The sequence below is a fragment of the Dermacentor variabilis genome, chromosome 4 (assembly GCF_050947875.1).
Source record: "Dermacentor variabilis isolate Ectoservices chromosome 4, ASM5094787v1, whole genome shotgun sequence".
NCBI lineage: Eukaryota > Metazoa > Arthropoda > Arachnida > Ixodida > Ixodidae > Dermacentor > Dermacentor variabilis.
The window spans coordinates 185,814,629-185,828,516 of NC_134571.1; the positions used below are offsets into that span (position 1 = coordinate 185,814,629).

Here is a 13,888-nt window from a genome sequence, read left to right on the forward strand (position 1 = left end):
ACACCGCATCTCCGAAAACAGCACACCTCAATCCAAAACGAAACACGCAGGCAAGCAAGCTCGCCTTGCAGTGAAGTTTCCCTCTAGGGGTGGTTTATGCCGCCTTCGAAGGCCGCCCGCAGGGAACGGCCTTCCAGCGGTGCGGGAAGCGTCTAAATGCAGACGCATACCGCCCCGGTCATTAGGAAGACGTGGTATCGCTTTCCGTCGCGGTGGATCATTTCCTTGTGCAGCTGTTTTTCTCTTCACGGTAGGATGAGCGCCGAAGCGCCGTGTCGAGGGGATTAAACGCCCCACAATTTCGCGCAGATCGCGTAGAGTAATGCGGCAGATAAGCCAATGAAAGCGCGAGGATGTAGGGCGACGAAAATCAGTACCAGCATCGCAGTAAATAACAAGCAGCACTGCCGGAATCGGAAGACCGCAGCGGCGTTGACGCTAAAGTACGCGACACATGGCACTCACTTGGAAAAGGACACTGCCGATGTTCAGGGTGTCGCCGGGAGAGACCATCGTGTCTGTGAACCGCTCTAACTGGCTATGGTGCCTAACCTGGGCCATACAGGTGTCACGCGGAAAATGGTTTATCACATGTCACACACGCACCTAGCAGCCGTCTAGCCCTCCCAGCACCACAACAGCCGCAAACAAATGAGCTGAGCAGTCTGGGCAAAACAGCCAGCGCTGCCGCACTTTCACTATACTTTCACTCTGCATTATTTTTAGTAGACGCGGCCATCGCTGCTGCAAGAGCGCTAACGACGAGCTAAAAGTAAAACTTTAATTTATAACTTTTACATAAACATCTATTGTTGTAACTAAAGTATATTCAATACATTTATATGCCTAAAATAATGCGTTGTATTATTAAAATATACGAAGGTTGTTTTTATACGACGCTAGAGGGCTTAAAAAAGTGAGCCTCCTTCCTCGAGGAGGCTTGCCGTGAAGTTAAGCGCTAAAGTGACCAAAAATAATTAAATTCATACAGTAAACGAAACTGATCATCAATACCAACTACAAGTTTATAGCGAGTAAGTCTTCTTCCCTCTAACTGCATTTCCTCGGACGGCCTGAGTGGCAGCAAAATAGACTCGGCAATGCGAAAATGTTGGCCTTCGGTTGCGCAATTGCATGTCATCATCAGCCTTGCCATTTCGGTAGAGAGAAATTTTGTTTCGTTTCAGACAGAAAAAAATATCGTCATTCGAAGGTATCACTCTGGAAGACGGTGAGCCAAATCGCAGCGACAGGGGAGACATCGGCGACACCACGACAATGGAAAGCGCAGAGGTACTCGTCCCTGTGCCTCCGACGGGACCATTGGACGCAACCAAACGCAGCTGTCCGTGGGGCAACGCGTCCTCGGCGCCACAACAGGACGTGTCTTTCGAGGACGTGATGAGCGAACAGCTCGCCCGTGCCTTGGAGAAAGAGGAGCTGGTGGCCGCAGCGCCGGGGTAGGTGGTTCCGACTTTCGGAAACTCGCGTTGGCGCCCGACCCTGTGGGCTGCTTCTCACCGGTGATAGACTGCTGCACGTTTCACTTAAGGTGTCAGCTGACATGTTTTGCATTTTTAACAGATAAGCAGTAAGTTGGGGATTTTTAGAACCTGACATTCATTGAGTCTTGGTTTTGAACGCCTGTCGATGAGAATTGAACTAACGTGAGTATTGTAGTCTGCATCCCCCCCCCCCGCCCTCGTTGTCAGCAGTAGCGATGAAAAAGGAAATATGTCTGTGCCGTATTTAAGTGTTTCTGAGGATATCAGATCGCACCCAAATTAATGCATAAAATATGTGCTAGTGTATTCAACTAAGGGTGATGAGCTAACAACATGTTGGTGTTGAGCAAACGACAGACATGTCATGCCTACACCGTGCTAAAATATTCTGGTATGCTGTAGTCTTGATGTACAGGTGCGTCCACTCTTAGAGGGAACACGTGAGCACGTGGCTCATGCTCTGCACAGTGCCATGTACAAAAAGCAGCGAAAACCAAGCGCATGTGCAAAATGGCGCAGGGGTGGTGCATGTCACACGGCATCTGCCGTCGAAGCATTCGTCGCTTTGCTCGAATTCGACCACCCTGTATCGCAGTCACAAATCGAGAGCCTGCCACTTAACAGAGAAACATTTAATTCCGTGCACTGCAACCCGGAAGACGTAGGAAGCACATACTACACTGACTTCTACTGCAGTTGCGTAGAATGCAAGCAAGCAGCAGGATAACTATTTTGTTTTGGAGACAGTATTTTCGTACATGCGGAATAACATTGCTATGCTGCATCTTGCGCGGTAATACAGCGGAACCGTCAACAACTGCAAATTTTTCTGCCTCTGGTTTATATATGCTAGTGTCACTACCTCACTGGCATTTGGGAAGAAAAGAGCGATACCTTCGAATTATTTAGGTTATGTACATAAGTTCACATTTGTGATTCGCCAGTGGTAGCGTTAGTGTTTCATATCTTCCTGCAACTTGACAGACTGAATGCGATGTAGCCAGACACCACTGAAACATGCCGTGCACAACATCACCGAAAACATACTGTTGCATGACTCATGCTCATTTCGTTGAGTCATACCCGCCGTGATTGCTCAGTGGCTATGGTGTTAAGCTGCTGAGCACGAGGTCATGGGATCGAATCCCAGCCACGGCGGCTGCATTTCGATGGAGGCGAAATGCGAAAACGCGTGTGTACTTAGATTTAGGTGCACGTTAAAGAACCCCAGGTGGTCAAAATTTCCGGAGTCCTCCATTACGGCGTGCCTCATAATCAGAAAGTGGCTTTGGCACGTAAAGCCTCATAATTTAATTTTTTTTTTTCGTTGAGTCATACGCTATGCTCTGTCTATGAAATGAAAGTGTTTCTGTCTGTCGTGTGGTAACATCTGAACTCGATAATACAACCGGAAAAAATGGGGTTTAATGTTCCCAAAAATTTTCTGAAATCTTGATCATTACCATGCACTTACATGGCTAGCACAACCTTTCTCCTTTAAATCACGATCATCGCAACCACGGCTCAGGACGTGCGATCACCCAGCAAAATGGTCATACGCCATGCACAGGCGAAGCAAAGGGGTGGACCGACAGTAGACGACGTGCGGCATGTGCCGCCCCTGCGCCATTTCGTGTATGCGCTTGGTCTTCTCCACTTCCCGTACATGGCACCGTGCGGAGCATGAGCCATGCACTCGCATGTTCCCTCTAACAGTGGATGCACCTGTACATATTGACCCACTGTGCAGTATTCTCACCCCTGCATCCCATCTGTTGAATACTTAGATTGTCCTCTTAATGAGGAAGCCTTTTTATTCCAACAGTGAGTTATGCTCGGTGTGGTACACGGTGGTCTGTTATACGCCTAGTGCACCGCTTATAGAGGTGCCACTGATAGCCACCTAGCGGGCACTTCGAACAGTATGCTCGGGAGCAGTAGCAGACGACAACCCTTTGCAGCAAGGATGGCTGAATTTCGCAGCTGCGATTTCTCCTTTGTTCTGGTGCCAGACTGCTTCTTCTGCGGTGATAGCTGCAGGGAAGACGCTGACCTCTGTGAGAGCGGGTATGAACACGATGTTACCGGTTGTTTGGGACAACATGGTCCACATACGTGCTAGGTGCGTCCCGCAGACAAACGCCATGAACCCCATTTACATGAAGTGGAGCTCGTGTTAACTAGCCGATAAATTTTGTTGAGTAATGCGATGTCTCGATAATTATTTTTTTTTATTCTACCGTTGCCGTAATGCTGCTTCTGTACCTCAATAATAAGCACACGTTAGTGCAGACTTATATAAAACAAATCTACACGGTGCGATGTCTGCATATGTCGTTGCGGTTTTTCTGCCGATGAATACATGGGACATTGCCGAATAAGTGCAGTCAAAGTCTCCTCAAGAAGAGTAATTGTGCATTTATGGATGGAAATGCGTACACTAGTCAACGAAGTCACCAAATGCACGGGTTAATAAAAGCACATGTTGGCACTGTGCCGCCGATGCAATTCTGCTGCATACGCCGATGAACTGCAGTTATTGCAAAATTCCCCAAGCTAGCTGCTTGGAAACGTACAAAGCTGAAGTCTGACTAACTTTTCAGTACTTTTTTTTTAATGCTACTAGAGAGAGGTGCCACATGATATATTTAAAAGCAGAGCTGCGCCAATCAAAGTAGACAAGCGCTGGCGGCAAGGCCGGGTTTAGTCCTCTGCGGCATAAGCATAATAAGAAATAATTCAGTTGAGTACAAAATTCGCATGCAAGAAGGGACTATGTTGTGAGAAACAAGCAAATCACTCGGTGTGTTAAGTCTGCTCAGACAGCATCGAGGGGTGACGACTTCCCAAACGTGACGCGAACTTTTCAGCGAAAAATGGAACAAAAATATCATATGCAGCAACTATTAGCAATTCTAGCTCTGAACTACCTATTTTCTAAACACATTTTCCAAAAGATCACAATATCTAAGATGCCATCGGCTGAAAAGAATAAAGCTGTTAAAAAGCACTTGCTTGGTATCATTCGAATAAGACACAGCGTGATTTATACCCTTTACAAACCAGGCAGGGTGAAAACAGGGTAACAAGATATGCATGGAGCAACTAGCAACAGTTAAAGATGTGCGAAGTCACGCAGACAATAGATGTAAAAACATGAAGTGCGCGACAGCTGGTGCGGGGATTTACCGGGCCACATAAAACCAACAATTTCAGTTCTTGCAAACTTCAGTCACTTTAACATACAACACAATGCGCTCCTGCAGTCGTGCTGCCTAGCTAGCGCAACGCAGTAATGAAGCGGAAAACAATATAAGCGGCAAACAGCATTCTGAACTTTAGCGAAATTCCTTTAAACCGCATGCTGCACTGCAGATGAACTTCATCGCTTATGCGTCTAACTATGATCGAGTGGAAAAAAACACCAATGAGACAAAGAAAAGGATGAGAACAAGAAATTTCCCGCCAAAGCGACGATCCAGTGCTACTGCTGCTCCTGCTGATGAGGTTTTGCGGGGAATGATTAGAACCGTATCGCCGGCACGTTTTCGCCGGTATTTGAGCCCCCCACCCTGCAACAATTCTTCTTCGACATTCCTTGAAGCTTTGACCACCCCACACATGCGAAGGGTGTTGCCTATTTTGCTCTGAAAACGTGAATAAGACAGAGAAGCACTATCGATGACACAACAAACTACGGCACGCAGCTGGCTTCTCTCCTGTGTGTTCTGCGCAAGGCTGCCACCAGTGGCGCATTCATTGGCGTGCACTAGGTGTATATGTGAAGCCTCTTGCGTAAACACAAAATTTTTCTTGTGATAGCAATAGGTGGTGTTTAAAACCCGACATCTATGACATGTTTACGGCTCTCAAAATTGCTTCTTCTGCATTCAACCAGCAAGAGCACTGCCTTTAAGATCCACACCTTAAATCCATAGGGTACCACCCTATGGGATGTGGATTTGGACACAACCTATTGAAACCTAGTTTTTGCTCTGGTTTGTGTCAAACTGTCTGAAGCCTCTTGTATGTCATATGCGTAATCACGGAAAAAAATGGCGTAAAAGGAGGCAAAGGGAGCATCATTATTTTAAAGACAACTGTCATTTGGCAAGTGCATGATAGATGGCACCACAGTACTAAAGTGCAGTAATATGTAGGAGGTAGTGCGTAGAATCTGGAATGGAGTAATTGTGCCAGTGCTAATGTTCACAAATGCCATTCTGTGCTTAAAATTGGATATCTTGTCTGGATTGGAAGGCCAGTTGGCTTTGGGAGCCCATGGTAAAACCACAAATGAAGCAGTGCAATGCGACAGGGGTTGAACCTCTTTTGAAGTAAGAGAAGCAAAGAGCAAAATTAGTTTTGAAAAAAGACTCAGGAACATGGATCAATATAAATGGACAGCTGAAGTGCGCAAGTATCTGTACATGAAAACCGTGGACACAAAATAGAGGAAAAGGTCGAGAAGTTTGTTAATCAAGTACAGGGTAATAGAAAGTGTAAGTAGGCAACCAGGAGTCATCAGAAAGAGAGAGACCCACCGACAGCGAATTGGATGCAAAGAATGGAAACAAAAAAGTTTCCATTCCTTGCAAGTTGTCTCTATGATAACGTAAGGGGCAGTGCCTTGGTATTTGAGGCTTGAGCTGGTTACCTAAGGATAAAAAGATACCGGAGCAAATAGACGCAACAAGATGAGTCATGTATGTGCTCCAGCCAAAATCCAGACCACTCAGCACATCCTAATAGAATGCGAAAGGATTCACCCAGTGCGATCCCATAGGTAAGGTACACCTCCCAAAAGCGCTTGGATTTAAAGTCCTCCAAGCTAACATTCCCAGAGTTCTGCTAGGAAACATAAATACCCAAGAAAGTGTATGGGGAGACGGTGCCGCGGTAGCTCAATCGGTAGAGCATTGCACGCGAAATTCGAAGGTTGTGGGATCATTCCCCTCCTGCAGCAACTTGTTTTTTTGTCCACTTTCATTTACATTAATTTATCATATCTTTACTTCATTTATTAAGCACAAGTAATTTCCCCTATGTTGTCCTTGGTGCCAGTGTTTGGCTTTTATGATATGACTAATAAAAATTGGGACCCTCGGTTAACCCCCTTTCTTCTTGTTTATTATAAAACGAGGGTCTCGAATCCGGCAACATTGATGCCTTCAGGTAGCATGTGTGGGTTTATTGACCATTTGCCTTCACCTAAAAAGATCACGTTCTCGTGACACCTGCGGCAGAAAAGACGTTCCACATCTGCCTCCAAGGTCTGTGAGTGGTGGCGCTGGCTAACACTCCCATGGTTCTGCTAGGGAACATAAATAACCAAGAAAGTGGATGGGGAAACGGCGCCGCGGTAGCTCAATTGGTAGAGCATCGCACGCAAAATGCGAAGGTTGTGGGATGGTTCCCACCTGCGGCAAGTTGTTTTTTCATCCACTTTCATTTCCAATAATTTATTGTTTCTTTACTTCATTTATTAAGCACAAGTAATTTCCCATATGTTGTCCTTGGTGTCAGTGTTTGTTGGCTTCTTATGACTAATAAAAGTCAGGCCCCTCGGTTAAACCCCTTTCTTCTTGTATAGAAAACTGGGTTATCTGAAGATGTGTTAGCTGTCAAGCGTTGTTAAAGTCTGAAGGCTATGTACGGACTTACACCTTGTCTCTTGAGCTATTGTCCTGGCCACTTCTCGCTCGCTAAAGATGTTCCACTGCCAGGTGCAAGCTTCAGATTTTCACGAATAGTGAGAATACAGATATATACATATGCTGCAAATCTTGAGGACTAAGCTGCAACAGATGAGGGGTGATCAGAGAAAGACAAACATCAGCACTACTCGTAACTAACAAACATTTATTGCGAGAAAACATAAGTATGTTGTCGTACAGAAACAACCGTGCATGTGTCAACAACACACCTCCTTAACATAAAAGGAAAAAAAGAAAAAAAAACTTATCAGGTGTTAAAAAAATGATCTCATTGGTCAACAATGACACAGAGGCACAGCTAACACATTTCTAATGATATGATAAGGCTCCATTACTTCATGTGCGGGCGGCCCTCTGCTTATGCTGAAAAGAATACAGTGCAGGTTGTAGGAGTTGTCAGACGATCTCGCCGCTGCCACCATTTGTAAGGGTTGATGGTCGTAGAGAGGAACTTGGGAGGAACTAGGTAAACAGGGTTTATTTGCACTCTTTACATTTTAAACATGGGATACATTTACACAGTCTAGCGTGACTCCCAAATGGAGCCCACAAGACGAACATACAGCACACAGCTCACGAGCACACAGCTCACAAGTACATTGACAAGCACAGAGCACGACGACGAGCACACCTAGCAGCCGTTTTTAAACACTTTGTGTTCCCTAGATCCCTCGGTAAGGCCAAACGTTCGACGTCATCGTAAACAAGCCGCCTCTCTGTGGGACGGTTTACACACACACACACGTACGCACAGTTTCACTGCCGATTAGCAGCGTCAAATGTCAACTCAGTCAACCCGCCGCTTGCTCATTATCTTGAGTCCTGAAAGGCGCGTTGGTTCCCCGAGCTGACTAGGCACCGTGGCCACCGATTGTCCCTTGTGCGGCGCCTCTAAATTCCAGAGCGGACCTCGCACAGTGGCCTCCGCTGCTGTCCATTGTCTGGCGTCTGCAAAGGCCCGTGAAAAGGCACCGCAAGGCATCTCCTTCCAGGAAATCCCCCTGCTTCAGTCGAACCGTGCAGGCGTTGCCGATTTCACTGACAATAGTTGATCCATCAATCGCGTTTAGTCATAGCGGTGCCGAGGGGTTGTTGACGCGCCACCTCGGGGTCCCTACGAAACAAGTCACTGCAGCGGTTGTTGAAAGCTTCCATGGTATCTTTGGGGAAGCTCGCCACGCTCGCCGCTGCAGCTGGCTGCGAAAACTTGCATGTTGCCACCTTGGCAGGCCATTCCTAACAAGGTGCATGCCTTGTCTGTGTGACACCTAGTTTTCAAGATGAATGTATACTAACTTGCCTAGGTTTTGGTTCTCATGCTGTGAACCCTTGAGGCCATCTGGTAGTACTTTGTGGCACCTCATTTTCAATTCCGTGCACAAGGGACTGGTCTTCATTCTTTCTCTCACTCTGTCTGCAGTATTGAAGGCACGCCTGCCTTTCTTTGCAGCGACCACGCCACTGTGCCTTATGCTGGGGAAGCAGTGGCCGTAGCTGCTGCTGCAGAGATCTTCACGCCGGCAGAAGACTGCACTGATGATCATGCTCTTGCACTGCTGCTGCAAGCTGAGTACGACCGTGAGCACGACACAGTGCTTGGTGTCGAGGAGAGAAAATTCAATGGCAAGAGCAAAGGTAGGCTGTTGTGCCAGAAGTTAGCACCAAGTTTCACCATCTTTTGCATAGGACCGCATGTGTCTCTGATTGACGGGTGGTGCTGCCGTTGCTTGTTATGCATAGATATGTTTTGTGTCTACGTTCCTTTTCTGCCATTGTGTGACCTTTCAGTTGATAGTTGGCATTTCTGTTGTCCATTTTCCTCTGATTGTGTCTGTGTCTTTATGCCTACCTTTTACAGCGGAGCTGTATGTGGTTATGGCACCATAGAATTTTCGTGTCCTCACGCAAAAGCTGTCATAATCAGTGGCTCATATCCCTGCAAGCAAGCAAAAAATGCAATGGCTCATTTCACTGTAAGGCAGGGGCTACAAGCACTCAGCAAAGTGAAGCAAACAGTGCTTGCATTCTTTCTAATCACGCATACAACATACAGAACAGTATGTCGAAAACTGTCATCATCAGTGGCTCATACCCCCATAAGGTTCGTGGCTACACACTTTGCATGAGTTAGTCGTGGTGGCACTAGCCCTGTGGTCATTGTCGGTGATTGCAATGTGGATGTGTCGGGGCCAAAAAGGGAGTGGTTTATGCGTTTCGTGTTGCAGACATATCGCTTGCAATGCCACACCGATCTGTCCCACCCGACCACCCAGCGCCATACGTGCATCGATTTGACATGTGTTTGCAGTTGTGAGTATGCCGATCAGTGTATATCATAGCAACCACAAAGCCATTGTGACCGTTGCTACTATATGACGATGCGTGATGCCAATAAAGTCTTAGCACAAGTTTTCTTACCATGATGTTTACAGCTTTGCTGGTCATCCAGCTTTGTAGGACGGAATGGCCTTGAAATTTTTTCTACCATGGGTACTGACGTGTTTGCACTATATTTAAGATGTTCAGTTAGGGGTGAGTGTAAACTCAAGGAAGCAGTTTGCATTCAACACATGCACTGTGACGAGACGCTGTTTGCTAGAAGTAGCTTAGGCTTGGGCGCTCCTATTATAAACTTGCCTAATGATGATTACGTACCATCTGCAGCATTTGGGGCCAAAAAACAGTAATTTCCTTAGGTGAAATGAATGGTGACACTGACACATTTGTCATTGTAGTTACAAAATGGCAGAACATGGTACCTACCGTTTTGAACCTTTCAAGTGAGCAGTGTTAGGGCTCCTTTGTCTCACTTTATCATTCTGGACAGTCTGAATTGTATTTTTGTCTGCATTCAAGAACATTTACGGTAGACTTCTGTTAATTAAACTCTTGTTATTTCAATTTTTCGGTTAATTCAAACCCGGCTGGAGGTGCCGGCCCACGCCCGTGCATTTCTTTGGGCCCCAACCTTCGTTATTTAGATCCTAAAATTTTCCTTCAACGGACAGTTCAAACTTGACCAGTCAGAATGCATGTGCCTGACACCTATGGTGACCACAATAGCGACCGATTTAGTGGCAGCGTCTGTCTCGGCAGAGCTTGTGGGACAGTAATTGCATCGAACACGTGATCTCCCATGGAAAAGGGTCATTTTCAGCCCGCCCTACTAAGATATTCAAGTAATAAGCGTAGCTCAGAATGTTAGATTACGGCATTCACCCAATTCTAATGTCTGCTCTTTTTTGTTAAGAATATTGGGCTGGAAATTGCCTCCGCAGTGCAATTGGACACAAAACCAAAACCGCCTTCGCAATGTTGGTATGCTTTACCGTATAACACAAATATATTGCGGCGAAGCACGCTTCGAAACCCGCGCGGCGAAGTTGACTTTAAGAACTGGCTGCCATTTGTGCAACACATTAGATTCTTGCCCATTTTCCTTGATAGAAACTTTGTTGGGCATTAGATTTCTACTTTTTTAAACAGCTTTAATGTGATCTGCGTTTTTTTTTTGACAGCCTGTCAAAATTGGAAAACTACTGCCAAGTGAATCGGCAGCAATGTATTTTGGCGTTCTTTCTTTTGCATCTTGTTTAATTTGACCTGCTAAATAATTGAATCAATTTTGTCAGTTCCATCAGGGTTGAATTAACGGAAGTCGACTGTATTGTATTTTTATTGAGAAACATACATTTATGCTTTGCATAAACACCATTAAAGATTTCACTTCTTTTTTTTTTTTTTTCTATTGTGTGAAGCTGCATCTTTGTGGCTTTTTCGCATGGCCGCTAAAAAGTGACCCCTTTTATGTATTGCATTGTGGGCACTTCATGATTGAAATGCCCAATACATGAACGAAAAAACCAGTCAAAAACACAAAGGACAAGAGGAGAGGTTCACACCACAACGACTGGTGGTGTGAACCTCTCCTCTTGTCCTTTGTGTTTTTGACTGGTTTTTTCGTTCAAGTATGTACCAGCTGGCCCAGATTTCAACCCTTCTGCCCAATACATTCAGGCCATATGCTTCGTGATGTTAGGATCAGGCTGCCCCTTAATTGAAGGAAGCGTGTGAAGTCCTTCGCCATGGTGTCGGCCAGCTTTGGAGGCTGTGCTCCTGCATATGACTACACGCTTTGCGCAGTGATTGTGTCATTTGACAACTACCGACGGGCACGGGAGCCAGTGCTGTCAGACTCCGAGGACGAAGATGAGGATGGCCTGGATGGTGGCCTAGGCTCAGCTGGTGCCCGACACTGGGACTCGTTTGAGCGGGACCAAAAAACTGCGCAGGCTATTGGCCGTTCGGGTGTGGCCCGTCAGCCCGGTGGAGGCTTCACCACCAAGCACGACGCCACTGTCTGTGGGCGCCGAAATGCCTGCCGGTGAGTGCCGTGAGTGACTGGCATGGTTGGATTGAGTGACTGATATTTGCTGGAATTTTTGCCTCGAAGGGCTTGATTAGCATTGGCGAATGTTATTGGAGGAAGCTGCAAATCATTGCACATGGGTTTTTAGTGTGCAGGCGTCCTCAAAATTTCTCTGCTTTGGCACAGGGTGGTTGAATTGTTTTTTACAGTTGCACTTGTATTGTGCTGTTACACAATGGTCCACTGACGACACGCAGTGTCGACGTGTTCAAGAAAACAGAAAATAGGGCGACTTGGTGTAGATTTGTTGTGTAATACGGTGCAGAAACTGATTGCAATGAAAGAAAATGTGATGAAATCAGTGCTTGTCCCTGTAGCACCCTTTTGATCCTTGTCATTTTACAGCGTAAGCTGTTATGGACTCATTCCAGTGGCCATTTCAGTTGGCTATGGTGTCCGCCACCACCGCCAGTGACCGTTGTCTGTAGCAACTAATACTGGAAATGAGAAAAAAAATACTCAGTTCCCACCGGTATCGAACCCGGGTCCGCTGTGTGGGAGTCAGCTACTCTACCACTGAGCCACGCCAGCGCTTGCTAGCATGTAGTAGAAAAATGCCCTATAAATGCGGGCTAGAATGCGGGGAGACACGCGATGTGACATGCACACCGCATAGCATCAATATGTCCGCATTTGGCGTTGCAGTTGCACATTATTGCAGCAGGTAGAACGCCATGTAGCAGATGCACAGGTTGTGGTACAAGGCAGCTAAAGGAGGTTTCAAGAAACAAAAGAAGTTTAAGGAGATGTATACAAGAATGCTAGAAAAGATAAATATTGCATACCTGAATAAATCAAGCTGGCTAAGTGATTATGTTACTGTCATGTTTCAAAGGGCATGCCAATGAATTATCATCATCACCATCATTATCACCGTACCATGCCACTTGCCAAATCAAGCTTGTTAGGTGACTATGTCATCGCCGCGTTTCAAAGGAGATGCCAATGAATAATTATCATCATCATTAGCATCACATCGTGCCACTTGCCTTGTGATGTGAGATGCGCGCCAGGTAGCGTCTATATGTGAGCCCTTTGCATTTCAGTTGCATATTATTACACCAGATGGCACGCCATGTAGCAGTTGCATAGGTAGCAGTACAAGGTAGGTAGAGAAGCCTTGGGGAAGAAAAGGAAGATTGTGGAGATGTGTAAATATTGATGTATTGAAAAACGTGTATGGCATACCTAATTAATTCAAGCACGCTAGGTGACTGTTCGTCACCGTACCATTTCAAAGTGAATGCCATGAAATCATTAGCATTGTATCGTGCGATTTGTTGAGGGATGTCACATGCGCACCAAGTAGCATCTATGCGTACAAGCTTTGTATTGCAGTTCCGTTATATTCCGCCAGGTGTCCCAACATGTAGCAGTTGCATGTAGCAGTTGCATGCTGCATGTAGGTGGACCTGGTTAACTCAAGCAGGCTAGGTGACTATTCGTCACCACATTGTTTCGTAGGGGATGCCAACAAACCATCATCATCAACAGCAACATACCGTGCCACGAGTCAAGGGATGTGACGTGTGTGCCACATAGTCTGGTTACCTGTGTTTACTCTTCAGCCTCCTCACAAAATACGAACTGCTGCTAAAGCAGCGAATCATAGAGCTACGCACATGGCTGCAATCAGACAACATCGAGCTCGGCAGACTGCTGTGTAGAGAGCAGAACAAGCCGCAGCTCGCTGTCGATGCTGGGCGGACAGTTCAGGTTGTTCTCATGAAAACAACGTGAAGATCCTCTGGTGCGTGCTGCCAGAAATGGAGCTCTTATGGAGACGTTTTAGCAGCTTACGCTTTGACTGTGCTGCATGTGCTACGCAAGCCTGTGACTTTTTTAACACTGTGTTGTCTGATGAATACCCAGCATTTCTCTCCCGTTGAGTGTGTTTTCTGTTTCCACCTTAGCTAACTGTGCTTGTGATATAAAATCTCACTTGTGCTCCTGTGCAGGGTGATGGAGCTGCCCCCTGGCATCTCGACAGGGGACGGCGGAGGTTTTGACATGCGGCTGTCAAACCACGTCTACAATTCCCTCAAGGTGCACTCTGCCCAGGAGGGGCGTCGTGCTGCCCGGTTACATGACAAGCGAGAGAAGGCCACCGCGGTGAGCACTGCTTGATTATGCTTTCATTCTGCTTATGCCTGAAGGATTGCCTCTGAAGTCACCTTGTGGCATGAAAGGGAAATAGGCCAAAAGTGATCACTCCACACATCACTGCATGTTTGTTC

The 13,888-nt window shown here is 46.3% G+C and overlaps 2 protein-coding genes across 2 annotated transcripts in view; one reads left to right on the forward strand and one right to left on the reverse strand.

Moving 5' to 3' along the window:
* The window catches only part of Tmem18 (transmembrane protein 18), a 31,336-nt gene extending 30,625 nt beyond the window's left edge, over positions 1–711 (reverse strand). The window contains exon 1 of the mRNA XM_075690716.1: positions 466–711. Within this exon, the coding sequence (XP_075546831.1) occupies positions 466–561 (96 nt within the window). The 5' untranslated portion in view covers positions 562–711. The remainder of the gene's footprint in view (positions 1–465) is intronic.
* Positions 712–892: 181 nt separating this feature from the next.
* LOC142579999 (serine/threonine-protein kinase RIO3) overlaps positions 893–13,888 on the forward strand; it is a 33,940-nt gene continuing 20,944 nt past the window's right edge. Inside the window, exons 1-5 of the mRNA XM_075690715.1 lie at positions 893–1,034; positions 1,188–1,460; positions 8,673–8,857; positions 11,366–11,606; positions 13,610–13,763. Coding sequence (XP_075546830.1) covers positions 1,279–1,460; positions 8,673–8,857; positions 11,366–11,606; positions 13,610–13,763 — 762 coding nt within the window. The 5' untranslated portion in view covers positions 893–1,034; positions 1,188–1,278. The remainder of the gene's footprint in view (positions 1,035–1,187; positions 1,461–8,672; positions 8,858–11,365; positions 11,607–13,609; positions 13,764–13,888) is intronic.